The 27,919-nt window shown below is 42.0% G+C and overlaps 1 protein-coding gene across 3 annotated transcripts; it reads left to right on the top strand.

Moving 5' to 3' along the window:
* Positions 1–4,771: 4,771 nt before the first annotated feature.
* ARL14EP (ARF like GTPase 14 effector protein) lies at positions 4,772–9,802 on the top strand. Of its 3 annotated transcripts, none has more exons than XM_085062990.1 (4): positions 4,772–4,892; positions 5,761–6,269; positions 7,254–7,384; positions 8,308–9,802. In XM_085062990.1, exons 2-4 carry the CDS (start codon positions 5,847–5,849, stop codon positions 8,534–8,536), a joined length of 783 nt encoding a protein of 260 aa, XP_084919116.1. In that variant the 5' UTR covers positions 4,772–4,892; positions 5,761–5,846; the 3' UTR covers positions 8,537–9,802. The 3 variants fall into 3 exon arrangements, with proteins under 3 accessions (XP_084919116.1, XP_084919118.1, XP_084919117.1); XM_085062992.1 differs by lacking the exon at positions 4,772–4,892 and adding an exon at positions 4,932–5,058; XM_085062991.1 differs by lacking the exon at positions 4,772–4,892 and adding an exon at positions 5,095–5,347.
* Positions 9,803–27,919: the final 18,117 nt, after the last annotated feature.

Below are 27,919 nucleotides of genomic sequence, written 5' to 3' on the forward strand. Positions count from 1 at the left end.
GAGTCAGTCATAAGAGTCAGTTTCTGGCATTCCTTGTCACAAACATTTAGGACAGGAGTGTAACTGAGGAAGCGTGGCACAACCAATGTGTTAGGAACAGAAACCTTAGCAAGCAAAGGTACTCTTGCAGCAGGGCCTCATTAAAGCACAAGCTATGCTAAAACATGTGTCCCATGTGAATTGTACCAGCACAACTGCAACAACAAACCTTCCTTGCACAGGTGCCCTTAAAGCCATAAATCTACCCTGAGGCTTGTGAAGTGCTATTCTTACTTTGCTGCTGGTCTGCTGCAAGATTTCAGCAAGCCATTCAACTTCTCTAAGTGATATTATTTAGGACCTTCTCAATGAGATAACAAACTGGTCAGTGTTAAGACAGATGTGATTTCCCCTGGAAAATATCCTTTTTATATATAGTGTGTATCAGCTACCCATATGAGCAGTTTTATGCCAGTCTAGCCATGTCAATAGAGTAAATGTTTTCCTTGATTAAAAATATCACAGGAAAATTTCTCCCTTTACAGACAAAATCATGCACAATAGTTTCCAGAAAATGGCTAATCACTGCTATTTTGCTGGATAGGTTTTCCAAAATTGGGACTTAACTAGAGTGCTTTTCACTGGCTGGTGGCAGCTATGGAACCAACACTTCTTGACCTAAATGCCGATCTGTTCATTTCTTCTCCTCAGCTTTGCTGCTCAATTAAGACAAGCCTTAGAGCTTGTACTCTGTGACAAACAGCATAAAAGAATTGCAGAGTAACCATGAATCAACCATTAAATAGGCAAAAATCATGGAAGGCTTCCTGGAGTGATGTATGATCCATAAACCCACACCTACATTCTGACATAAAGCCCACTCACAGGCATTTATCCATGCTCTTTCCTTCCTGGGACATCAAGGCGCATTAGGGGAACAACTAACACACAGACCAATGATTCAGCATGCACCAATGCAAAAAAAAAGAAAAAGTGGTTTTCCCTAGTTGATTCTTCACCAACTGTCAGATTAATATTTATTTTCCATCAAGCCAAGCAGGGAGAGGATGTTTTATTTAGGAAAGGACAAATCCTAAATTCCTTGAACACCCTAACCTGTTACCAGTGAGTAAGCACTGACTGTCTTAGGTCTGTGCAAGGATTAGTTGCTCTGGAAGTAACTAGTAAGAGGCTGAATGAGATTGCTTTTAGCAATGTTCCTGCTTTTTGAATCAGAAATAAATTCAATACCTTTACAGAAGGGTAAAGAAAGCACCCAAACACTGAATTAGTATCCCAAATGAGATATAAACTGGCAGAGAGTGGCTGCAGCAGTTCCAAGGGACAGCTGCCATCCATGTTTCTGAGCACGTTCTCTTCAGCCCCAAAGCAAAGAACACAGAATAGCAACAGGGTGATGCTACATCATCTGTGAAGCTGCTCAAACAAGAGGAGCAGACTGGAAGTAGCAGCCAAAATCCTCCTCAACACAAAGATCTCACTGAGCAGACAGACAGAATGTTCCAGGCAATAAATTTATGAAGACTGTCACGAAATCAGCCTGGAAAGGGCAGAAGATTCCCAAAGCAGCATCCCAAGGTCAGATGCCAGTAAAGTAGAGAATTCTCTATGTGGAACAGCAAGAATCAAAGTGTTGAGGGGGATTTTATTTTTTTTTTTCAGCCTGACAGAATTTATATTACTTCTAGATACCTCAAAGCATGATATGAATCCAAATATTCAACAGTTGTGTGCCAAAATTTAAATGCAAATTTTTAAAGTAATAAATAGGCTTTATAACACTGCCAAATTAAAATAAAACCAAAGAACAACCAGGCCAGAAAGAAATTTAAGCCAATACATGCATTCTCTTATATCTTAGAAAATAAAACTTACTATCATGCTACAAAATACAACAAGGTAATTTTTAATTTTTTTAACATTATTTTTATTGTGATAACCAGAGTTTTGATGACTTAAAGATTTGGTGTGAAATAAATAGCTCTGTTGGTGACATTAGTTCATGACTTTTAGATCAAATGCAGCACTTGACATCACATTTTCTACAAAGAAAATCTCATGTAGGCTACTTATTTTCCTTTTTCCATTTATGTCTAAATGCTCCCTACCAAAACTATCAGCTTTTCCTGCCTTTTTCCCTGCAACAATTGCTCTCTATATCTCTGACTTTATGTTTCTGAAAGGGTAGATGACAATATTTTATAAAAAATCATAGAGAAACTCAAAGCAGACAAGATCTATGCCTACCTGGTGTTCCAGCACATTTTGTAGGAGCTAGACAGAGAGATGTTTGCCTAAGAACTCTGAAGAAAAGAAATAGGATCTCTGGTTTTAACAAAAATACGTAACCTAAATTAGATGCAGTTTTCTTTATCAAATATGCCAAATATAATAATATGGACATTTTATTTCCATTTAACATTAAATTTTAGAAGAAACACTCCATGAGATAGGAACTCTGTACTAGTGGAGTATGATAGCCTGTTTCACTTTAATAGAAAAACAATTTAACAGCATCCTCACACTTGCTTAGACTGAAGAAGAAATTAAATCAAATCTCTGACCATTGCCAGTATTTTGCTGGTTTCCAGACAGTTTATCTGGATGTTATGTAAGTGAACTGAATGTCTGGGATTTTTTTTTAATAAGGTGTAAGATCTTAAAACAATGCTGAACAATGCTCGTCAAATGATAGGCAATGTTATGAAAAATTTTTGCTTGATTACCTTTGAAATTTGAGGTGAGCTACCTGGAATTTATACTATATCAAATACAGTCACAAATACTTTTCTTCTGAGTCCATCCCCCTTTTTGCAGGTCAGCAACAAATCTGTCACTGCTTTAAACTCTGGAAATCGGGGCAACAGAAAGACACAACAATTTTTAAGTAATGATGCATGTCAGTACTACTTCATTCAGTTTTTACACATGAAGGAACTGAGATACAGATGAATCAGCGACTTTTAGCAAGCAGCCCCAAACTGGAGAGAGTAGGATTTCTGATACTGTTCCACACAAAACCCATTAAAAATTACCTTGACATACATATTCCTTTCCAGCACAAGCTCTGACAGTTTTCACATACCCGTATGAATGAAAATGGCAAGTGGAGCCAAGCTGCACTGGCAGAGAAACAAATTTAAATTCCTGCCTGGTATCACCAGAATATATGAGAATATTTTTACCATACCTAGTCTAGCTCCCGTGCCTGTTACCCTTCATATCTAGAATCCTTTTACTCTAAACCCCAGAGCTCTCCCTCATTAAGGCACCATTCCATTTACATAGAGGAAAGCTAATGTGATCAACCAAAACCAGTCTAAATCCATGGATGGCAGCTTTGTTACAAGTTAATTCCCAGATAACCTGAAACCAGCCCTATGCAGTCAGCCTCACAGATTGACACTAACACTGAAAAACCGAATACACCTCACTGCTCTTCCTATATTTATGTAATACAAATTGATGTCACAACCTGTATCTCAAATATCTCCCCTCATGAATTATTCCCCTTCATTAACTCCACATATTTCATCCTAGGCAACACAAGAAGCAGCCTTATTGAATCCTTCTTGAATTATAGTACTTCACAGTCTCTCTGTCATTGCTGAGCTGCTGTATGACTTAAGCAATATATATGGAATTTATAATGGTTTTCTTTAATGGTCAGATGGAGAAACAGCAAATGGCACAGCCTACATGATGTTACTGTCACACTACTATTAAAGGTTGATGTTCCCATGCTTTAGAACCCTGAAACCACTATGAATATTATCAATTTAAGGTACTTATTTAGGGCTGTGTTCTGTTTCTTATCATCACCGCTCTAAAAACACCAAGAATAATTAGGGTGTGCTGTCACTATCCAGATGTGCACCAAATGAAGACTGGTCACAACTCCATACCTCCTCCCTGAAAAATCCATTGTCCTGAACACATTCGTAGGATCATCAGAGCTGGAAGAGACCTTCAAGCTCATCAAGCCCAATATTCAGCCCAGCACAGCCACCGCAACCCCTAAACCACCACACCGCCCAGGCGCCTCTTTAACACACTGCAGAATTCGAAAAAGCCAAATAAAATCCCCAAACCAACCAACCAAAAAGAGTAAAGCTTTTGAGAGACATGCTGCTGACCGACAGACCGCGCTGGCTTTCCCCCTAAACGAAGCGACAGATTGGTGAGGGTTGTTTTTATTTAAAACAAAGAACAGCTTCACAGCGCTGATTGCGGGGCCGGGCTGAGGTGTGAGACAGTGTTTGACGGGGGAGCAGAGGCGAGCCCCGGGATAGCCCAGGCACTGCCGGGAGAGCCCAGGGAACACCCGGGATAGCCGAGGGCACTGCCGGGACAGCACAGAGCACTGCCGGGACAGCACAGGGCACTCCCGGGACAGCACAGGGCACTCCCGGGACAGCACAGGGCACTCCCGGGACAGCACAGGGCACTCCCGGGACAGCACAGGGCACTGCCGGGACAGCACAGAGCACTACCGATCCCCGCTCCCGCCGCCGCCCCGGCCCGGCCCCAGAGCAATGCCGGACTCCCTCTGCCGCCCCGCCGCCCCACTGCAGCCCGGCGGATCCTGCGGCGGGACGCGGCCCTTCGCTCACTGGCCGCTGCCCGGGCCGTTCGCTCGCCCCCGGCCCCTGGCCCCGGCCCGAGCCCTGCCGCCCGCGGCGGGAAGCGCCGGAGCCCGCCGCCGGACGGGGCTGCCCCCTCCGCGCCGCCAGGTGTCGCTGTCGCAGAGCCCCGGCCGGAAGCGCCGCGAGGCCGCCGCGCGCCCCGCTCTCTGTGGTGAGGGGCCGTTCATGGCTGCGGCCCGTGGGGCAGCGAGGAGGGACAGAGCCCACGGACAGGGACCGGCACGGCGGGACAGAGACCGCGAGGAGGTACCGGCACGGCGGGACAGAGCCCGCGGCGGGGTAGCGGGCCCCCCCGAGCGCGCGCGTCCGGCAGCGGGAGGGCGGCCAGCCGTGCTTTCCCTCGCACCGTTTCGAGCCAGCGCTGCCCGTGAGGCAGTTTCGCCCTTCCCTGTGCCCCGCAGCCCCGTGCCGGGCGGGTGGCTGGCATGCTCCGCGCTGTGCTGCCGCCCGCACCGAGCCTTTGCTGCGCTTGGTGCCCTGAGCACACATTAACCATTGCACAGGGTGTACATTGAACACAGATCCTGCTGGTGTTTGGGGTTTCGAGCGCTTTCCTGCTTCCACCCGAAAGAATTCACAGGGAGAGCAGCCGTGTGCTCCGCCCAAGGGGAGGAGGGAAGAAAGGCACCGAAAGTTCCTGCAAATTAAGTGGATGAGATACCTAACGTAGGTCAGCAGCGCCGTCACTTGAACAAAGCCAGGTGACAGAGCTGTTGTGCCCTCCCGCAGTTTAACGTGGGGAATATCACATACCATGGTCACTTGTCAGGATATCTGACAGGGATAGATAGCATTGTAAGAACTATTTTGTTTTGTTTTTCCTTAGAAAACAAGTCGGGTTTCTTAATAAGAACATCTTCCAAGGGTTCTGACTTACAATACACATACAAATTTTGAAAATTCAGACCATCACTTGTATAGTGACCTAGTGTGTTACACCTGAAAGGAAGATGCATGGTTTAATGACAGAATAAGTTTAGTATATTTTTAGTTTTATGTAGACTAGGAGGCTATAATTTCTCTACATGTTTTTTAAGTTACTTAAATCCAGTATGTCAGGCTTATGGATAAAAATTTGCAGTGCAAATTTGATTGATTTTAATACTTTCTCTAGGGCGATCTTCACAGAAACTCATAAAGGCTTCAGAGAATTCATTTTAGGCAATACAAGTGCAAAATAAGTTGTTCTGATAAAGTAAAATGGATCCTTGTACAGTTGGAGTTCAGCTCCAAGCTACCAATGAATGCCATAAGACCTATTACACCCGTCACACTGGCTTCAAGACTAAGCAAGATATATCTTCATCTGACCTCCTGCTGCTGCAGCTTAGGACTGGAATAACCATGTCAGAGAACAACACAATCTGCCTCCACCATGCAAAAATATACATTGAAAGGTTTGAAGACTTACAGAAATCCTGTTGTGATCCCTTTAACATACACAGAAAACTGTCAAAGAAAAGCTTGCGACCAATTGACTTAGACGATGCAACTTTTCTAAGTGCCAAGTTTGGAAGACAGTTTGTACCTGGTTGGAAGCTTTGTCCCAAATGTCTGCAGATAATATATGGAAATGTGGAAGTGGAATCTGAAGAGCGACAAAGAAGAAAACTGGATCCAGATGTATGTATATGGATCTGTTTTCTCGTCCTCTCTACACTCTGCAAGCTGTTAGAGTTCATGTAACTATTACATAAAGAAATTCACTTCTTTTCTAATAGAAATAAGAAAGTATGTAATCTTTTAGATGTGCAGGAGTTTACTGTGTTTAAACCTTTATTTGGAGGACCTTAAAAATCTTCTTCTCTAATTACATAATATGGCCTTTAAGTTTTGAAAAAGTGTGTCTGCTAGGGTGACTTACAGCTCATAAATTCATGTAAATACCAGACTGCTGCTGGTATTTTAAGCTGTTATTCAAACCTTGCAAACAACAAACTCCTGTGCTTGAAACCAAACGCTGCTAAAATTGCTTCTAAAGATGTCTTTACCATTAAAAAAGAGAGGGAAAAAAAAGCACTTTCTCTTGCAGTTCATTACAAAATGAACCTGCATTGAGGTGAATTAAGTGTACTCTTGTGGTGTCTGGGCTGTGAAGGCCATGCCATTTGGTCAGGGGCAGTAATGAACTGGTGTGGGAGGAAAGTGCTCCAAGTGCTGAGCTTGGAATACCAAGTGCAGAGCTTGGAATACAGCTGGTACCTTGCTGGGTGCATTGCTCAGGCTGTGCACAGGGAATCAGTAGTGTGGGCAGCCAAATAGGCCACAGCTCCTCTGCATGCACCCTGAGCAAAGAGGAGTTGCAGTCTAGTTGCAGTTCCCCAGCTGCAGCTTTCAATTACATGTCAGGATGATTAGGAGGCTGATAGGAGGGTAATTTGAAAGCATTGATTAAAACTGCTACTTTAAAGCTTGTGTTGCTGAGTTCTGACACAGGTATAGTTCTCCAGCATAAACATTCTAAGACTTAAGTTGTTTCTCCTGGGAAATCACAGAATCATAGGTGAAGACTTCACCTAGGTTATTACAATATCCTGGCTTGACTGGACATTTTCTTAAGAGTTGAGATTGGTATTTATAATTAAGTGACATTTTCTCTTTCTTTAGGGGCGTACAGCTAAAGCCTTAAAGTCTCTCCAGTTTGCTAATCCAGGACGACAGACTGAATTCACTCCAGAGACCAGTAAAAGGGAAAAAAGAAGGCTGCAAACAAAAATTGCAGCATTTAATTCAGACAGGTAATTTTTAAGCTATATTTACATTAGCTTTCATTTCAAAATAAAATATCTTTGATAGTCAGTGTTCCTGTAGCCTACAGCATTATCTGTGTGGGTGTTTGTTTGTATGGATTGGTTTGGTTTTTTTTTGTTTTGGGGATGTTAAAGTTCTGTCTCATTCCTGAGATAACCAAAACAGAAGATAAAATGTTAGCATACAGTCCATATTTCAGACAAACTCCAACAGGTATTTTTAAAGCATGACAATACTACACAGATCAGAGATGTATCTGTATATATTATATGTATATGAACTAAAATTCTGATACTAGGCTGAATTTGAATATAGGAAGAACAAGTAGACTGCACTTAAAATATTTATCTCTCAGTAAACTCAGTGGTAACACCTGGTAAACAAAAGTGGGCAAGTAGGGCCTTACCTTCCTTTTGAAAAACAAAGTTAAGGTCCAAGTTGGACAATACTAGATAACAAGTTACAGCCTTCTAATGTGATTGCTTAAAAAAAAAAGACACTATTTTTTTATAGAGGAAAGGCATATGCAGTTGAATTTTGTCTGTCATTTCCCACTAAAAGGTGGAGCCAGTTTTCAGCTTTCACTGAAACATACAAATATTTGTCAAAATGTGCAAGAAATACCAGATTAATGCCACCTAAGTGTAAATGTACAAGACAGAAACAGACACTAGATGTGCTGCTTACCAACTACACATCCTTTTCTTCTCCATCTTAGTTTGGGCACAGAGTGGAGATACAATTAGAACTGAGAAATGTTGTCAAATACAGTAAGGTGTGTACATCTTCTAGATTAACAATGTTAAAATGATCACCTGAAGAAAGCAAACTTCCCCCACAAATATCACAAGCTCAGCATCAAAATAAGTGGATTTTAACCTGGAAATAACTGTTGGTTTCCATTGTGCAGGCAAGTTATACCAGCCAAGAGCAAAGTGTACGACAGCCAGGGCCTGCTGCTGTACAGTGGGATGGACCTGTGTGACTGCCTGGATGAAGATTGCCTGGGCTGTTTCTATGCCTGCCCCAAGTGTGGCTCCAACAAGTGCGGCACGGAATGTCGCTGCGACCGCAAGTGGCTCTACGAGCAAATCGAGATAGAAGGAGGGGAGATCATTCGAAATAAGCACGTTGGGTAGTGCAGATGTGCATTATTTAGTCCTATGTGTTCCATGTTTTGATTAAACACAGCATGTTTGTCATTTAGTAGTTTAACGGAAGCCACTGGCATTTTTCACTGTGCACATGATGAATGTGCTCACTTTCACCATCATTTTCAGTGTGGTTATGGCCATAATCATGGCTGTCTTTTCACACTTGAGTCTGCAGTGTGCTCAGGTTTCTTAGTCATCCAGGTAAGATCTCAGTGAACAGTCTTTGATTATGTTCAAGTACAAGGTGCAAAACTCTAATGTGATCTGTCCTGAGCCACTCACTATTGTTTCATACATTATTTTATAGAATGTACCATCTCCATGTATCCCTCGTTTCTCCTTCTCTAGTTCAGGATCTCATGGGTTTTAATCTGTTCTATGTGAAACACTGTGAAAGTTCTCAATGAATTCACATGCAGTATTAATAAAGCTCTCTCTAGTATTAATAGTGAATGCTGTATCTTATATAGAGTATTGAAGGTACACCTGATAAATCCAATCCTATTCACTTAGAAAGGATTAAAAAGCATTTAGGTGTTCAGATCTCATTCTGGTTGCTGTGGTTCATAAGTTATCCTTATGAATTCAAGTCTCACTCTTAAAATATTAACATTAAACTGTCATGGCATTGCGTTAAAATATAATTTATTACTTTGTTGGTTTCTGTAGAACAAAATTAAAATAATTTTGCTCTGTTTGTTACCAGTCTGAACTAGTACTTCAACAGCCCTCTCCCTTTTTTTCTTTCATTTTACTGATTTTAAAGGTTTAAATGCAGCTGAAATAAACCTGAGTGTCTGTTTCCAAGCCAAGGTTCTCTAGACTGTTACAAAAAAAAAAAACCCATGCAGTTGAAATGAAAGTATCTTTGGTTGATACATTAGCTGTCCTCAGAACTGTTACAATAACAAGGTTTATTGAAAAGATTCTATAAATTAAATCTTAGCAACATTTTTATCCTCTATTTTTGTTGTGTTTTATATAAATTTCCTATTCTTTGATCGATTTGGAAGATCTGCGTGTTTGTTGGATCACAATTTTTCAATAATACTGTTAACTTCCTGCAGTCTTACTTAGTAAAGTTGTATAATCTTGCTATTTGTCCAGCTGATTTTTTGCATTTCTGATGTGTCATGAACATTGCATTGCCAAAATCCAGAGCTATGCTTTGAGTTGTGCTGACATCTGCTGGTCCTACTGGAACATAAGCACTGAGATACTACATTTTTATTAAATCTGTTACAAAAATAATCAGACTTTTTTTTGGGGTGGAGGGGTTGGGTCAGAACACTGGCTGTTCTTCCAGTGGCTGTCTCATGGGCCTTGGGTTCCAGCCACATTTATCACAAGAACCATGATGAGAGTCTTAGGCACACCCACACAGTCTTTACAGTTTTCCAGGCACAGCAGTGAATCTTGTGCACTGGATCCATGTTTGGATCTGTTGCATCTTTTAGCTAGGTGAAACTATAAATTAGGTGAATTTGGTGAAAATATAAATAGATAACTTCTAGAAGAATGAGAGGGGAAAAGCTGCTTGAGTCTTGTCATCTATATGCTTTTTTTTTTTTAAATACACCAGAGCGAGCAGTACCCATTGTTAAGAAACTTCACAGGTTTCCAAGTATGTGATGAGTATAAGTTAGCACTTTAAGTCCACAGCCAGACTTTAGACTCAGTAACTACCAGGAACTTAACTTGCATAGAGCATCCCATTATTAGAGCTCCCTATTTCTCTACTCCACTAAGTCTCTGCAAAGTTAATGTATTCAGCCTCTTGTTTTACACATGCGCTGGCAGGTGATTACTCTCCCAAATAAAACACTTGTTTCCTAACAAAATGCACAGGACTGCTGTTTGACTGAAAACATGCATCAAGTAGTGGGTACTGTTGATTGCTAATGGGTACTGTCCCTAAGGACATTTAGGGTTTGGGGTTTTTTTCCTAGTAAAAAATTACTATTCGGTGTTGGCTGTTCACATCCTCCTAAAATATTTAGGACATTTCCATTTCACTGCATTTCTTTAATGTTCCTAGGCTGTAGTGTGTTACTAAGTTCAATGGTATGTATTTACACAGTTCCACATGCTCCACAACTATTTTCCTCTTAAAAGATATTGTTACAAGTAAAGATTTACCATCTTGCTAGATTTAAAATGCTTACACCATGAATTTCTCTTAACTATTTTTTGTTTTTATAAACACCGCAGAAGCTATTTTGTCATCAACTAAAGTGAGTGCATGTGACTCCCAGCAGCACATGTATTTCCCCATCTACCAGAATTACTCACAACTCAGCCTGTTAAACAGGACATTCTTTTAACAGAGCCAAAGGAAACAACTACTTTCCATGAAATCCAAAATTCATACACCAGGCCTCAACCACTATAAGCTCTGCATGCAGTGAGTGAAGCCAACTGCAGGTATAACTCAGCAGCTGTATTGAAACTTTCCTTTTGGTATTAATTGCAAAACTTACTGCCTTGGCAAAGTTTACTTATTCCAGAGGCAAAAACCAATGACAATAAAATACAGGTTTATGAATAATACATACCCCATGGATCAGTTTGAGTAAGAATTGTGTAAGAAACCAAGCCACTACTTAACACTGCACTTTTTCACACAGAGCAAACTTCACCTCAAGTTTAGAACATGGTCAAATTTAATATCTTCTAAAGTCAGTGTGGGCTCTTCAGTGGACCTTGTGAGAGTTGCCACACAACCCTGTGGTCATACCCAAGACTGGATGTGCCCCTTTGTGGAGCTGAAAGTTTAAAACCAATTAAATATCCCCTGGGATTATTTTTGTTAAACACTCAACAGTATAGTACAGTCAGGTAATTAACTCAGACAGGGTTTACATTAACATTTTCAGCATTATACTACAAAAAGCTATTTATCAGGAGATATTTCATAACATTATCCTTAGACACAGCATGAATTTGGTTTTCTTTTAATCAATTAAATTCATTACTTCAGTAACTAACATAAGACAAACTTTTGAATCACCATTCAAGACACCAGAAAGAGCAGGAAATGGACAGATGCAAAAATTGTAATTTTATAAATCCAGAAATCAGAATTAAAGCTTCTGAAAGAAAACAAGGAAACAGTTAAGGTGACTAATTTTTACTTATTTTAGACCTGCTTTAATGTTCCTTTTAGCCTTTCTTATAGGCATTACCATATTAACCAGAATGGACCAATAGACAACTGCACGAATGCTCTCACTGAAATGCTGCTGTGACAGAGCTCCAGAGAGGTGTTCAGGTGGACATCTGTCACTTGATGTGTGACAGAAACATCTACAGCTTACTGCAATCAGCATCAAGGCCTTAGAGTTCTCAGTCTTGCGAAAAAGCACAGACATACAATTCCCAGTTTTGTTTTCCCCTAAAATTAGAATTACATTTTTGGGTCATATTTGTGTCTCAATAAAAGCAGTTTCAGCATTTTTCAACTGGTCTCTCAGTGGAATATAGGATGTACTGACATGCAGTAGCTTTTCCCTCATGATCCACACCTTTATGCCCAGTAACTCTTTAGTAAACATTCCGAAAGCTTCTGTTCACCTTTTCACTGGCTTCTAACCAATCAATACCACTCTAATGCAGCCTTATTTAAATAAACAGGCTAAATGCTTCTCTCCAACTCAAATTATACATGCTTTTAAATCCTACTAATAGTAAAGGAACACTTCATTGAAATTATTGTACTTAAAGATCATTAATTACAAGTTGCATCTAATATTCACCAATGTGGAAGCCATAACCAGAACTATTCTGTTAGTCATTCACTGCGATTAGATTTCAAATCATCAGCCGTCCTCCAACATGTATTAAAAAATATTGTAGGGAGGTGTGAACAGTTGCTGTTAAGCTGTCCAGTTCACTCTTTGAAGGAGTTTTGTTCCATTATCCTGCTCTGAAATAGGGGATTTACATGTTTCTAGTCCATCATACCCAGCAGAGGGCATCAGCTTACTATAAACCTGGCCATGAGCTTCTCCATGGTGCACCTCCAAGAGATGGGTCCCCAAAACTGGGGAATTCTTTGAAGAGGAATTCATTGGCACATTCAGAAATCGAACCCAGGACAAGAGAAGTGTTACCCACATCCATGAGGCTGCAGTGTAGCAGACTCAGCAGCAAGATTAGCACTTAAGAGAAATTGGTTTGCTCTTTGGGCTTTATAAGAGCTTCACACCCAATCCCCAAATACCTTGATGATTGCTAGATGTTTTACAGGACAGCAACACATTTTTGTAGGTACATTTCACTATGAAACATTGATTTGGAGCTCCTGCCTGAACATTCCCTTAGAAATGCAGGATTGGGTAGCCAAGAAACCCACCCATAGCAGGGCCCTGCACTCATCAGCAAAACAGGAAACTTTCTGACGTCCACAGCGGTGCCCCTGCCAGTGGCACAGAGCCACATGTGTCCTCTTTCCCAGACAAACAGGGAAGAACTCAGTATTCTACCAGAGTAGCCACAGTGGCAGCCAGAAGCAGCCTAGCATAAGGTGTGTTGGGCTGGGCTGGGGAAAAGACAAGAGAGGCAGCTAGAGATGGGGAGTTTCCCTCATTCTCCTACTATGACTAAGTGGTGAGAAATTTGCCCTAATTCTTCTTCCCTCAGCTTCCTTCAGTAGTCCATCACATGTACTCAACAGCAAATTAAACCTTTATCACAAACCAAGTGATAAAGCCTTTCTAAACTCTAGTGAGGACAATATTAGCAACTTGTACCATAACCTCAGTTCTCCATCTGGCCCACAGATGTCAGCATTACCTACTACAACCTCCTGAGAGTGGATCCATGCAGGGCTCCAGCCTGCAACCAGAAGTGAAAGCAATTCTCTACTATTATCTGATTTTCTCCTTGCTATTCTTCCATTTGTTCTTGCATTTTAACTGATAGCTCTACCTACCTCCTTTTAAAGTGATTGTTTCAGCTGCTGAATTAGTACCATGAATAGACAACATTAGTTAACATATTAAAAAGAGTACATATATATATATATATATATACACACACACCAGGAAGCACCAGCTGTGCAACCCAGGTAAGCTGCTTACCAGGATCAGAACTTAAATTCTCAAAGAGAAGTCACTGGGAATTCAAAGACACTACTTCATTCATAGCTTTTAAGGCCTCACAATCATCTGAAAAATCCTTTAACATGACTAGTTTACTTAAAGGTAGAAAATAAGATTTTACCAAATTTCAGTAACACAAGTTTTCTTAATTCAGTATTTCTTTTTCTAGTTAATCCTTCATTAGAGTACCTTGTAATCCAGGTGAGAGAGAGTTTTCTTCTCACTTCATCCATTTTCTATTTTAAATTTGTAGCACACACAAAAAAACAAACCCACAAACAGCCAAAACCCCCACAGCTGAGCCTCCAAGCTGCTCCTTTCCTTCTGTTTTATAACATGGTGGTGCTCTCTCAGCTGCCTTGCTTGTCAGTTTTCAATCAGATGGGCTGGATCTTGACAGTTGACTTCAATGCTCCTGAAACTTTTCTCTTGACAACCACCTCTTTTTAGTAGTCATTATAATTAGAGTGATTATATTGTGGCTTAGTTTTCATTTGCTATCTCTGTGCTGTTTCCTGGGACTTTCAGCTCAATCTCTAAGAAAAGAGAACAATCAGAGATACTTCTCAGTTAAATACACTTGTGTAGGATGCCTAATCAGCAGCAGGCTCCTGAAATTGTCCAGGCTCCTCATATCAGCACTGAGGGAGCCCCAAATCTCAGCTGCACTGTCCCATGTCTCAGTTATGAGCTCCTGCTAAAAGTCCTGGTGACTTGGGTGAAATTGCTTGGAGGGGTGGGCAAGCCAAGCAAAGAGGTGTGTTGTGCCCAGGTGAAATGTGTCAGGATGAAATGCTGAGGCTGACAGGGCTGTTTGGGCAAAGGCAGCCTTCACCCTCACTGGTTATATGTGAAACAGGAGGAGAGATTGTGCACAAGATCTTATGATCCTAAGAAGCCACTGTGGAAGGCAACTACAGAGTGTACAGTGTACACCTAAAATAAAATCGCCTTCTGTTGTGGGATTCCCAAAATAAAATGCTGGGTAACCTTTACAGGATTGTTCCCTAAAGATCTAGAGAAGCCTGAAGTTCTCATGAAATGTTCTGTGCCAAATGCCTGGATCTGAACTTCAATACTTATGTTTCCCTCCAGAGCTCAGAATCAGGCTTGGAGATGGGGACAGGGCAGCCAGACATGCAGAACCAGATCAGATGACTTTTCTTGTGATTTCTGTTGGGGGTGGTCAGTATAAACAACTGGGTAGAAAGCATAGTGGCTTATTCTAATGAAAGTTGATTATATCTCTACACAAAGACAGAATTTTATTTTTCTTCCTGTTGTGCTTTGGCTTTGGTTTTGCTTTTATCAAAAACCCCAGAAAGGCCAAATTTATCCAGTCTGTGCCAACTACCTCTGCTTTATGACTCCTGTGTGTCAAGTTCTCGTCTGTGAACTGCTGACTTTTTGGAGTAAAAATCGGTCTGGATCAGGTTTGGAGCAGATGAGGATGCAGAGCCACTGTCAGAGGACATTTGTCATAGGAGTTGCTGCAGAAGATATCCGCAATTTCTTCTGTGGTGTGATGAGATGCACACTCCATCCCAGCCAGGCACCTCTGACCCAAACTGGGCTAACAGGGTTCTCCTCATCTACCCTCTGAGCACAGACTGACTCAGTCTGAAGTACTACTTTTGCTCCAAAATGGCAGAACCTAACTCACCCACACTGTACCTGTAATTCATTTCATTTTTATCTGCACAGTGCTCCAAATGATCCAAGGTTGATTCCAATCTCAGTTATGTGTGTGTATGCACACATGTCCTTGTGGGACTGTGTATGCAGGTGATCCAGCCAAACTCATTTAGCTCCCCTCTCAGAAATACCAGGTCCAAGTGGCATGCTGTAAGTTGCCACTGATCAGACTGGATTTGTTTGAACCTGCCCAGGAAGAAAGAAGTAAAACCACTTTTCTCCCTAAATGTGGGTTTTCCCACCGGGTATGAGGAAAGGGGACCTGCACTCCACTGACTTGTATTGGCCTTAGTAATTATTCAGTAGTTAGCTGGAAGGCTGGAAACTGCTTCTGCATCTTCTGCTTCAGTGTAATTTGAAAGGCCCATCCATCACTCAGTTACAGCTGGTACCCAGCTCAGTATTTAGACACCACCATGTGTAACAGACACAGCTTCTGGGGGAGCAGAGTTGGAGCCCTTTTCCCTTTCCCATCTCCTCTTTCCACTGACACCGCTAATTTCATAATATGATTTTTCCCAGCACTAGTTGGTGATGCTTCTCACATGTCCAAAATTGCTACTGACATTTCAATTTTGCTTTATTTTTCTCCTTTCTTTGATAGAATTACAGAGAACATTTATATTTGAATAAAAAGCAAATAATGCATGTCAGAGTATGCATCAGGGAACATCAAATTGTTTTTTTCCAATTACAACTCTATTTCAAATGGGGTGATGCAATTAAAGGATAATTACTAGAAGTGCAAAGCCAAGGTTATGATCAGAAATGGTTAACCTTTCACTTCGAAGGGCTGTCTGACTAAATAAAACATTCCTGTGGGGCAAGTTACTCTGCATATCTGCAGGTATCCAGAAGCAACATGTGTAGCACTGCAGGTAGAGTGGCTCTTTGAGTATATTTTAGGAAAGGAGACGAATATAAGTGGCTTTAACACTAATTAATATTGCTATCAATTCACTTCAAGATAGGATATTAATTAATATATTAGTAGTTTTTAACAAACAGCATAATAACAGGCTTACAGTCATGGTAAACTTCTAATATTTCCTTAGCACTGAGATGTAGTTTGAGTTCTCATTTCTTTGATAAACAATCAGCAACAAAATCAAGAAGAAGAAAAAAGGTAATTCTGGTGTTCTCCATGCTTTACTCACTGAGTTATCACAGATCACCGGGTCGGCCATGCTGCATCCTCCTGCATCCTCCTGTGCCCAGTCCTGGCAGAGATGGAGCCATGGGGATCAGCCTAGGGAGGGAGTTGAGGGTATCACCTGCCCTGTGAAGGAGCTTTCCCTCTGCACTTTGGCTCTCTCCCATCAGGAGTGTTGAGGCGAGCCAGAAGTTTCCCAAAGTGCAGGGTTCCTTTCCCAAAGCTGCTTTCTCCTGCTGGGGAGCAGCACAGCCCTGCTGCACCCCGGCTCATCTCGGGGGGCATTCACTGGGAGTGAATTCCGGGAGAAGTCAGGCTGTGCCAGTCGTGTGACCCACCAGGAGCACGGAACTAAAGAGGATTTTCCCGTGACACGAGGATAAGTTACTAACTAGCACAGAGCATTAATTAGCACTGCCCTCAGTCAGCCCATGTCGCTGCCATTACCCCTGGGAATTGGGCTTTTCCTTCAGCTGGGCTCAGCCATGGCCAAAAGGCATCTAAAAGTAGCTCTGGCAATGGGAGGTGTAGCTATGAAGGTGAGGGTGCATCAAACCTTATTCAGGTAAAGTAATGGATTCCCACCCTTCAAAAGTCCCAAACTGCTGGAAAATCCTGCCTTTCCTCAGAAGCCTGCCTGCTGATATAATGCTCCGGTGTCAGAAATGATTAGTAAGGTTTGGCCAATCTGTTTTATTTAAGTGCATGAAATAAAGCAGCAATTCTTTATTATTAGCTGCTTTATTGGACTGGTAATAGCACCTAAAAGGGGTTGGGACTCCAATTTGCTCCACTTGGAACTGCTATTTGCTGTGAGAGCACAGAGTCTCATTTCCTACAAAGGTTTCAGTGGGATGGTGACTGAGTCTTGATCCTGTTTTGTCCTCATTAACATTTGAAACAAATACAATAATAGTAATAACAATAACAATATAGCAACAATAATAATCATCCTCATAAGATATTTATATTGTTTATTAAGTGACAAACTGGTTTATTTCTCATGTCAGTCTTGCCTCCAGGACATTTATTCTGCCTACATGCTGCTGTACCTGAGGCAGACAAAAATGCTCCTCTGTTTACAAACTAGAAAACAGAGCAAAACAGCAGACCAGGAAATACCAAGCCCTATGGAGCAAACAAACAGAGGAAAAGCAGCTGAGGTAAAGCATTTCCCTCATTCCCTGGAGGTATTTCCCTATCTCACTAACTGGAGGAATAATAAATAAATAAGTGCAATGTCTTATTTAGCTGTGTTGTTGTTGGAGTCCTTTGTCTGTAGTGTATTCAGAAAAAAACTTTTGGATTGATCTGGAGCGCACAAGCCTATTTTCTATTAAAGTGTATTAATGCCAGGTTCTGTGCAATTAGTGAAAAGTCAATTCCCATTACTAGTTAACACTATTGAGTATCTGCTTTCTTTAATAAAAACCTATGTCCAGCATAAAGACAATAAATCGATAAGCAGCCACTTTCTAAATCTATTCTGTCTCCTCCAAAAGTGCAGACAGAGTGCTGCCGTTTGGAAGTCAGAATGGATTTAGAAGAAGAGATCCCATGCCACTCTGTTTTCCTTTGGAGAAGCTTTTGCTCCTTTCTTAGAGCTGTACACATGCAAACTGGTGTTAAAATTCTACATTCATTCAGCAGCACCACAGCCTGGGTTGGCAGAAATCCTCCACGGAATAAAGTCATCTCAGATGTTTGAATCACAGAGCAGCATTATGATTTCTTTTACAGTGAGGCTGCTGAGGCAATGGCACAGGCTGCCCTGAGAACTTGTGGCTGTCCCATCCCTGCAAGTGCTCAAGGCCAGGCTGGATGGGGCTCTGAGCTGCCTGCTGTGGGGAATTTGGGCTGCTGGGATGCTGCCTTTCCAGGGGTCCTGGAAAGGAATTGCATCTGACCAGGAAAGCAGACACTTCTGAGTGCAAGGAGCAGCTGAATGCTTAGCTAAAAATCAGATAGGGAGAGGTGGCAAAGGTCTGCTTGGTACCTTTTTAAGCTTCTATATGCAAGTTTCATTCCTGCTTAACCCCCAAATAAATGAGGAATATGATTTGAAATTAACAAAAAATAACTAAAACTGGGTGAAAAACTTGTTTTCCTTGGGTTAGAAAAATAAAAGCTAAACAAGAATTGAGGGGAAGAGTGTAAGATTTATTGTCCTGCTCCTCATGTTTCTTTGGTTTACTATTGGTTTTCACTTTCACCATGGATCTGCAAAACCCCAAAGGCTGCTGTTCAAAAGTGAATAAAAGGCAACTAAAAGGCAGCTGCTGTCAGGAGCTTTTTTTGTTGCCATTAATGGCACATGCAGAACTAGGAGGAAAGGAATGACTGGTTGGCAGAAGAACTTAAGATGGTTAAACGAAAGCAAATGTATTTTCCTTCTTTCGTTGCAGGGAAGGAAGGAAATAAAGCTGCTCTGCCTGTTTTAATGATCATTTGCTAAACATCCAAGCAGCTGAGTTTGTAGTCAGAATGAATGTAGATGAAATTCAGACATAGACAAAGCTATTTGTAGAAATTTGATTTTTATAGACACATTGGCAGTACTTTTTCCCCAGAAGTATTACATTTTGATTTAGCTGAGGAAAAGAAATTATATTATGTGATTTAATTACACGATTGTGACTCACACTTTGTTACAAATACTGAGCAGTGAAAATGGAAGGAAAATGCAAGCTATCTGTTAGGTAAACATGTTCTCTTAAACTGTTGACTGAATTTGAATAATGAATAAATTGGAGGAAATGGCAATCTGCTTGTAGAAGTTGCAGAAAAAATAAGAAGGGCTAAGCTCAAAAGGTAAATTATTAATGTTGGAATATTCGCTTCGCTCCTGTTATTTGTAACACAGCAAATGTGATTTGTGTGTATATGTCATTTTAATATTAACTCACTTGCCAGCTCAGGTCTAAAATAATGGGACAGATCCAATTCTTTCATTTCCAGAGAAGCATTTTTAATGCAAATGAAAGCAATATGGTAAAACATTCTGCCCAAAGAGGGCTAAAGGCTGGGGTTTGGGAGGTTTTATACTCTCCATTTTCCCCATCTGTGGTGGGACAAACACACACACTTGGAAGAGGATGACTAAACATGCTGCTTCTGCTGAACTAACACTCACCTGCTGCAAAATCAGCTCTCTCAGTGAAAGACATAGAAGAAACAATAGTGGGAGCTGGATTTTTGTTCTCAACTTGTTCAAAGCTTGTGCCAAGTTCACTAGAAGGATCACCTACAAGCTTCAGTGTATGCAAATAATATTGCCAGGCAAAATTCAGGTCTTATTTTCATACCACAGGAGGATGGCAACTCAGGTGTGGTTACAGCAGGATAAAAATGCCTCTTTATTTGACTCAAAGGGTGCTGGACCAGAGGTGAAATCACTGTGGAGTTTGGTCCAGCATCTCTCTTCTTTATAAGGCCTTACATTCTTCAGATGTGCAGCCCATGCTTTCACACCCAGCTGATGTGGCTGAGTTGCCCTGCACAGTTCTGGGCTCCTAAAGGCCTAGAAGTCTCCTCTCTTCTTATTTTCCACAGTGCTGATTCTCTACTCCCCAGAGGCTGCTTGTTAACAGCACAAACCATGGCCAAAAATTAAAAACAAAAAAAAAGGAATGGGGAAAGAAGAGGAGAGGAAGGATGGGCAAACAAGACATACCTGCAGCAGTCCTTGCTGTATATTCCCTCTGTGTCCCACCGACAGTGTCATGCAGAAGGAAAATTGTTCCATCAGTGACTATGTTAGATTCATGACCCCACCACAACCTTGAATTGGCCTTTAGTTGTCGCTGATGGGAACTGAAGAACAGCTCCTGTCGACATGATTGCTGCTCTCCAATGAATCAGAACACACAGGGCACAGAGCAGCACATTAAACTAGCAACAGAAATATATCACTGTACTTTTATATAGATGTATTGCTTTTGCCCAGGCATATAAATGATTGGGCTATCCACTTATTTTTTTTCCAAGGACTATAAATTAAAAATAAGCTAAGGGTTTGGAAATTATGTTCTCTCTCTTTCCCCCCTCCCCTCCTTTCTCTCTCTCTTTTTTTTTCCCAGAGCTAGGTAGCTATTTTAGGTCTACAGTAAAACATTTTAAAGGTAATCTTACTGCCCGTGTCTACTTGACCATCCTTTTTTTTTTTTTTTTTTTTTTTCTAAGAGAAATCTACTACTGCAGTTCTTGCTTAGGTAATTTAACACTTCAGTTTGATCACACTAACTATATGTATGGATCTTCATGCTACTTCTGCTGCTAATGAACACCTACAAGGCTCTATTTTTTCATTTATTAAGACAAGTTTCTGAAATGGCAAAATCTATGTATGCCAGGTGCTGGGGGTTTTTCCCCTAACCAATATTTTATAAAGTAAGATTATTTCAATATACTTTGACCAAAGGTCACTTTGACTTGAAAGTTAGTTTGATGCACTGCTGCATAATTCAATGTAGAACCTCAAAAATGGAAATATTTCACTATTAAACTACACCAAATTTTTGCAACTTTCTCTGCTTGTGGATTGAATCATCTGTTTAAAATGTCCCTTTAAATCAGAGGTGATATCACCAGGTCTGCAAAGACTGGGATACCCTTTGTCCCTTGCACATTTCCAGTTTTTTGCAATTTATCACTTACCAGCTTTGCAGCCAGATGTAGAAGCAGTAAGAAAGCTGTTCCCCTTGCATTCTTTCCCATCTTGGGGGATTTTCTTCGGGGTGAAAGGCAGAGCAAGAGTCCAGGGATCCATTTTTTGTGTTCTGATGCAGAGGCAGGCAGGCATCACAGTGTTTCTTCCAGCCCTGGAAAGCCTAATCCAGGTGGTCGCGAAAATAGAACCACAGGGCAGATTTTTCCTACAAGAAGCTGTGGGACTGAGCCTGCCAGATTGGTTCCTGCTAGCTTTTTGAAAGTGTTACAACAAGAACTTCTTTACTTTACTTTTCTTGGGCTACCTGCTAAAGGAGTTCTGTGGTAACCACATGTCCATGTGCTGGATAAAATGATTTTGCTGGCCACTGACATATGACCTGGTCAAAGAAAATAAACGAGCTGGTCACAGCTATTTCCCCTCAACAGTCATAAACACCATAATAGTGTTGCCTCTGTATCTTTTCACCAAGCTTTGGGTGATTGAACCTTTACTGTCTACTACTTCCTAGCAAAACCAGTAAGGCATAAATGAAAACCTGGCTGCATTGTTATCTCTTTAAAAGACCAGTGACTTCCAGATCTAATGATAGCTTGGTCCAAAGGCCCACAATTAACCCAGGCTTTCCTGGCTGATGGGTGAAGGGCAGCAGCTCCTCTTTGCTGTGTTTTCTCAGGGAATGGAACCACAGCTGTAGGATAAAGGATTTATGGCAATCACCTACATGGAGGCCAACACTTTGCTTGCCCAGATGCAAGGCTTGGACTCTGCTGTCACACTGCCACCAGCCAGGCAGCCCCATCTCCCTGTGGATTCAATCCCTCCACCTGAAGATCTGTCCATGGTGACATTCTTAAGGTAACGCATGATGATAACCTGTCCTCCAGATTTAAAAAAATAATGTCATTCTACTTAACGAAAAAAGAGACTTGCTTTGTGGCTAAAGGGCTACCCCAAATCATTTGGTTCTCTCTCCAAAGTACACATGCAATTTACCTCAGACTTGCCCCTGCTCTAAAGTGAGGTGAAGTTTAAGTGATTGACACTCTTGTAAATGCCAGTCCCCAGACTCAGACAAACTTAAAATACTCCCACCCAATAAGTGTCAGTGGCACCTGAAGGACACATGGAAAGTCATTACTGAAAGGTGCTAACTTTTCTGATGATAATGATTTAGTTTTCTGACTCCTTGAATGCTTTGTCAGCCCAGTCAGGAGATTGTTTATAGCACAGGTCTGGCATTGCTGCTTGCTTATTGATATTATGAATGTCCACAATTTTATTTAAGGTTTAGGTTATCGCCAGATGTTGAGATTGGATGGGGTGGGGAGACAAAAAAATCTTGCAATGTCCTCACCTGATCTACTCAACTGTTCCTCCAGCAGCTCCTGTGAAGGGGAAGGTTGACAAATTCCTGATATCAAACCCAGCTGTCAGAACAACACGGGGTAATAGCTGTCCTTGTCAAACACGCCAATTAATTCACCAGCATGTCAATGTAGGTGTAATTGATAGACTCCCCAATCTGGCTGAGTAATGAAAGTCTAAAGCATTACTAAGACCATTTCACCTCCTGAGAGATCCTGTAATCTCACCTGAGCTGTCAGTATTGCAGTGAGGGGCACTTAAAAAACCCAACAAACAAAACAACAGCTTGCCACAAGAACAAATAGAGGTTTCATATGAATCTTCATTTTAAAGGTAGAAAAGGATGTGAAAAGACTATGAAACAATGGCATAATATTTTGGAGTGACAGTTTTATTCAATTAGTCCTTGAAGTCAAACAGAAAATACAATTGGAGGAATTGTTTCTCTGTGAGAACCCCTGTGTTCTGGAGTGTTCCTGTTAATAGGAGAGTTGCTTTTAGAAGAAAATGTGAAAACGTGGCCATTGTCTTAAAAGGCTGTGGAAAGGCAGTATCAGCTCAGCAGGCTCATTAGCATAATCCTTTGACTTAGAAATATTTGTCAAGAACTTCTAAAACAACAACAAGAAATTGCTATTAGAGCTCCCTGACTACTATGCTGACTCATCCACTTGCAATGTAGATTTTGTTTTAATAAATCATTTGAGGTCTTCTGGCTTTCAGGCACAGATTTTATATTAGTCACTCATTTTACCTAAAAAAAAAAAAAGCTTTCCTCTTTACCACCACAGTACAGGGATGAGGTTGCTGAACCTGCAACCAGGCATGTGTAAGGCAGAACAGATCTGGATCTGCCAGGGGATGAGTTCTCAGCCATGGACTCAACATCATCAAATAAAATACAGAATAAACTCTTCATGGGAAAGGCTAAAAGCCATACAAAACAGCAGGAAAATCACTGAAAAAAGGACTGACATTCTCCAAAATCCTGAGTGAAGTGGGTGCTGCCCTATGGTGTGCTTGAAGCAGTCCTCTGCTCCTGCCCAAGAGCTCAGGGAGGGTGAGGCAGCTTCCCATCCCACAGCCATCCCTCACACACAGCCAGATGTCCCGTGCAGGAATGTGTAACACACCTGAATCCCCAGGGAAGGAACATTCCCATACTGACCCATGAAATGTGTCTCATCTCTCCCAGCACGCTGGGCTGTCATAACTGGGGGTACTGCAAATGCATTGAGGCTCTTTGCCTGCAGAAATACCTGCTAGAAAGAGCAGGGGGCAGAGCCAAGCCTGCTTCTCTGAGGTAGCACAAAACATGAACAGGAGCCCCAGGGAGGGAACAAAGCCACCTGGGATTTTAATGGATGCTCCGAGAGAGTCTGAAATAAGATAACGGAGCTTCTAAGATAATTTAGGACAGCTTTTTATGGGGAGGGACTGCTGTGTTGGTTCTTTATGCAGTTCAGGAGATGATTGAGAGACATTACAACCGCTGGCAATGATGAGAAAAGCAGATGAATAAGGACCAGCAATGCTGGGTAGCTCTGCTTTCCTGCTTCCTAGGATTTATGTACTTATGGATGAATTTAATACCTGGTGATCAAAAGAGTTCAAATAGTGGTTGTATTAATGATTTCAGCATAACCTCTAAATCCCAGGATGGCAGTAGAAATCTTCAGCTTGGTCTTAATCTCCTGACGTTTTTTATTAAGAGCAAAATTAAGTGCTGTTGCCTTATGATAAAGCCGCTTACAGAAGTGTGAACTGTGGCACTGCCACTGCAGTGAACAGACACTCCATGCCCTGGTCTCAGGTCCTACTCACACCAGGACCTTCCCCAGAAAATGAATCACTGGAGATAATATCCTCTTTGGTATTCTTTTAGGATTTTTTGCTGATATTTGGTTAATTCTGGTCTTTTTGTCTGTGGCTCTGACTGTGCAGAATGATGCACATTATTGCCTGTGTTTGTTACAGTGTATTGCTGTATTATACACTGAGTCCATTGCTGACTGTTTTGGTCCTAAATTACCACTCTTTCTTCCTGCTTTCCCAATAAATGTTTGGTACCCATTAAGGATACCTGCAGGGCTCCTTGCTCATACAATCATTACGCATCTTGCAGCAAAACCTACCTTATTTTGGAGTTTAGCTCACCTGTGATCTGCGTTTTGTGGCCAAGGAAATATTAATACACCTTGAAGTAATATGGGAATCATCTCCCCATTACTCTTCTTCCCCTCCTCCCACACATTCCCTAAAGTATATTGATCCTTGATGTGCTTGCTTTCTTGAGCCAATTTGAAGACAAAGTGTCTGAATCAGGGATGGAAAAAAGTGATATTTGAAGCTGTTCTCAAACCTTAAGACGGTTTATTCTGGCTTTGCTATCTGAGTCACAAAGACTACTCAGTGTCTCAGTTAGGGGTAGTGTTATCTGCTAATTAAAGGTAATGACATCCCCAAAGAGGAAAACTGCCAGCTCTAGTCTTTATTTTGAAGCTATAAAATATGGCAAAATCTGATCCCAAGGGCCAACTGCAGGACAGGGATTTTGGGGTTGACATGCTGTTGTACTCCCAGCAATGCAGGGGGGCTGTGAAGGACACTCCTATTGCAGAGCTGGATGGTAGTGCAGAAATCAGATAAAATAGTCTCTGCAGTTCATAGTTTCTCCTCCTTCCTCATGTGAGGGAGCCCAGAACCCACAATATTACAGCTGCAGCCTGACAAATGCTGAGGACAGGGGTCTAATCACCCCCTCTGCGTGCTGTGCTCACTCCAACACAGCCCTGATGCTGTTGGTCACATCAGCTGCTCTGACACTGCTGGCTCAGGTTCAGCTCACTGCCTCTGCTGCTTTTTCCCAGCACAGCTGTTTCCCAGTGCTGTGCCACAGGGCTAGTCCCTCCACAATGCAGGACTTGTGTCTGTCCTAGCTGAATTTTGTCAGGCTCCCATCAGCCTGCTCCTCCAGTCTGCTCTTGTCTCCCAAAACACTCCAAGAGCTTTGGATCAAAAGTGAAATGCTAATGTTATTTTAATGTTCCCACAAGCAATGTGAGGAAGGCAAGATGTTATACTGGCAGCTCCTACTTATTAAAATGCATCTAGGATACATCCAGAGAAAAAAAAGGGAGGAAGACATGGTGACAGCACCTCCAAGCTCCCTACACCCCTGACCTCAGGTTAGTTGAGTCCCTGTTTGGCATAAGATATGTGGCAATAATATCTGAATGTTGTGGCCTTCAGTGAATGCAAGGTTTAAGATGTGAGGGGAAGACGTTCATAAATTCTCTGTGATGAATGGTTGGCAGTTTCATTCGAGTACTTTCTGCTACAGATGTTTAACATTTTTTCCAAGGTGTCGAGGTTTAACCCCAGCCACCAACTGAGCCCCGTGCAGCCACTCACTTATTCCTCCCTGGAGCGATGGGGAGAGAATGGGAAGGGTAAAAGTGAGAAAATCCTGGGTTGAGATAAAGGCAGTTTAATGGGGAAAGCAAAAGCTACATGTGCAAGCAAAGCAAAACAAGGCCTTGGTTCCATGTAAGCCCTGCTCAGCACAAGCTAAACATCCCTGTATTACTGACTCCACTTCCAGCACCAATCCAAAGCACTGCTCCACACCAGCCACGAGGCAGAAAGCTAACCCCAGCCCAAACCAGCACCCAAGGGCCAATGCCAGGGAACAGAACAAGGAGGTGCATTCAGCTGAACCCTTGCATCCCTGGGGCATGGAGCACCCAAGTCAGCAGGAACCTGAGTGGGAACACAAGTGGGTTCTGCACTCGGCAGCATCCTGACAAGAATGCTTTGCTGGGCAAGGTGGAAGATGCAACATTCCCAGCTGGCAACTGCTGGTAACTCAACACTCCCAGCTGGAGGCTGGGGGGCTGAGATGATATTCCCAGCTGGTGGCCAGGGCCTGCCTCAGTGCATGTGGCTCCCCTGCACAATGGGAAGGGGTGGGCGAAGCGTAATAAAGCAGCTGGTCTATTAGAAGATAAGCTTTGTGGAGAATAGCACAAACATGCAGAATCCCCTTAATCTTAAACTTTATTACCCTAGATAATAGGCTTTGGTAGTGACAACAATCAGTTGAAATGCAGAATTGTCTTGGCTCCTGCAGCACCTGCCACATCAGTCAGCCACAAGGCACCTCCTGCCGCACAAAAAGGTGGCTGTGTGGGACTAGCAAGCTAAAAGTTTTGTTGGTTTGTTTTGAAAAGAGCAGGGAAAGCTGGGCACCCTCTCTTTGCAGATTTAAGTGTGCACTCTGGACCTGCCGGGGGGGAAAGGCTAACAGGATATGAAAGCCTGCTTTCTTTACCTCCAAGGATTGGAGCAAGGCTTCTTTGTCCACTGAAGCCCTCTTGAAAGAGAAGGGCATGTTATTCCTGCTCTGAATTAGGTCAAGTTTTCCAATATTCAACCAGCAATTAGAAAGGGAAAACCAATGAAATCTGTTTGTAAAACCTTTATCTGTGTCTTTTGCAGCATTTCTGACATAAAACACCTTTAGTTATCTGAGGCAGAACTCAGAAGAAGCATCACATATTCTCCTTTTGGTGAAAAAATTGTATCCACAAAGCTCAATGCTCAATTGAGCAAGACCCACACTTGTAAATTGGAACAGAGAGTTTTCAAATGAAAAGCCATTTTACTTTTTACATGGCCTTGCCCTTACTTATTTTTCAGGGCACTTCTTAAGTTAAATTTTTTCCACAGTCCTGGGATCAAAATATGAGGGGTGAAAGTAATCTGCTTACCACAAATTTTTCTTTTGTTTAGAAATATTTCAATGTGAACATTGATCAATAGAATAACTACAAAGAGAGAGGGTGATTTAAAAAAGATGACATAAAAGTAGTTCTAACAAAAATTTGTGCCAATAATTTCAACTTTTCTGTGCTATCCAAGAACAGCTGCTGCAAGAAGTGTAACAGAAGCTCATGGTGAAAGGGGCTGGTTTAGGGAGGAGGTGTTAATACACTGGTGGGGATTGGTTTGGGCTGGGATAGTTAATTTTCTCCATGGTAGCTGGTATGGGGCTGTGTTTTGGAAACAGTGTTGATAATACCGGGATGTTTTCCTTCCTGCTGAGCAGCACTTACACAGAGTCAAGGCCCTTTCTGCCTCCCAGCTCACCAGCAATTAGACTGGGGTGCACAAGGGGCTGGGAGAGGACACAGCCAGGACAGCTGACCCCAAGTGACCCAAGGGATATTCCAGGCCATGTGACATCCTACTCACATCTAGAGCTGGGGGAAGAAAGAGGGAAGGGGGGTGATGGTGTTTGCCTTCCCAAGTAACCATTACATGTGATGGAGCCCTGCTCTCCTGGGATGGCTCAGCACCTGCCTGCCCATGGGAAGTGG

The sequence above is a fragment of the Lichenostomus cassidix genome, chromosome 5, assembly GCF_008360975.1.
Source record: "Lichenostomus cassidix isolate B80296 chromosome 5, HeHo_3.0, whole genome shotgun sequence".
NCBI classification, from domain to species: Eukaryota; Metazoa; Chordata; class Aves; order Passeriformes; family Meliphagidae; genus Lichenostomus; species Lichenostomus cassidix.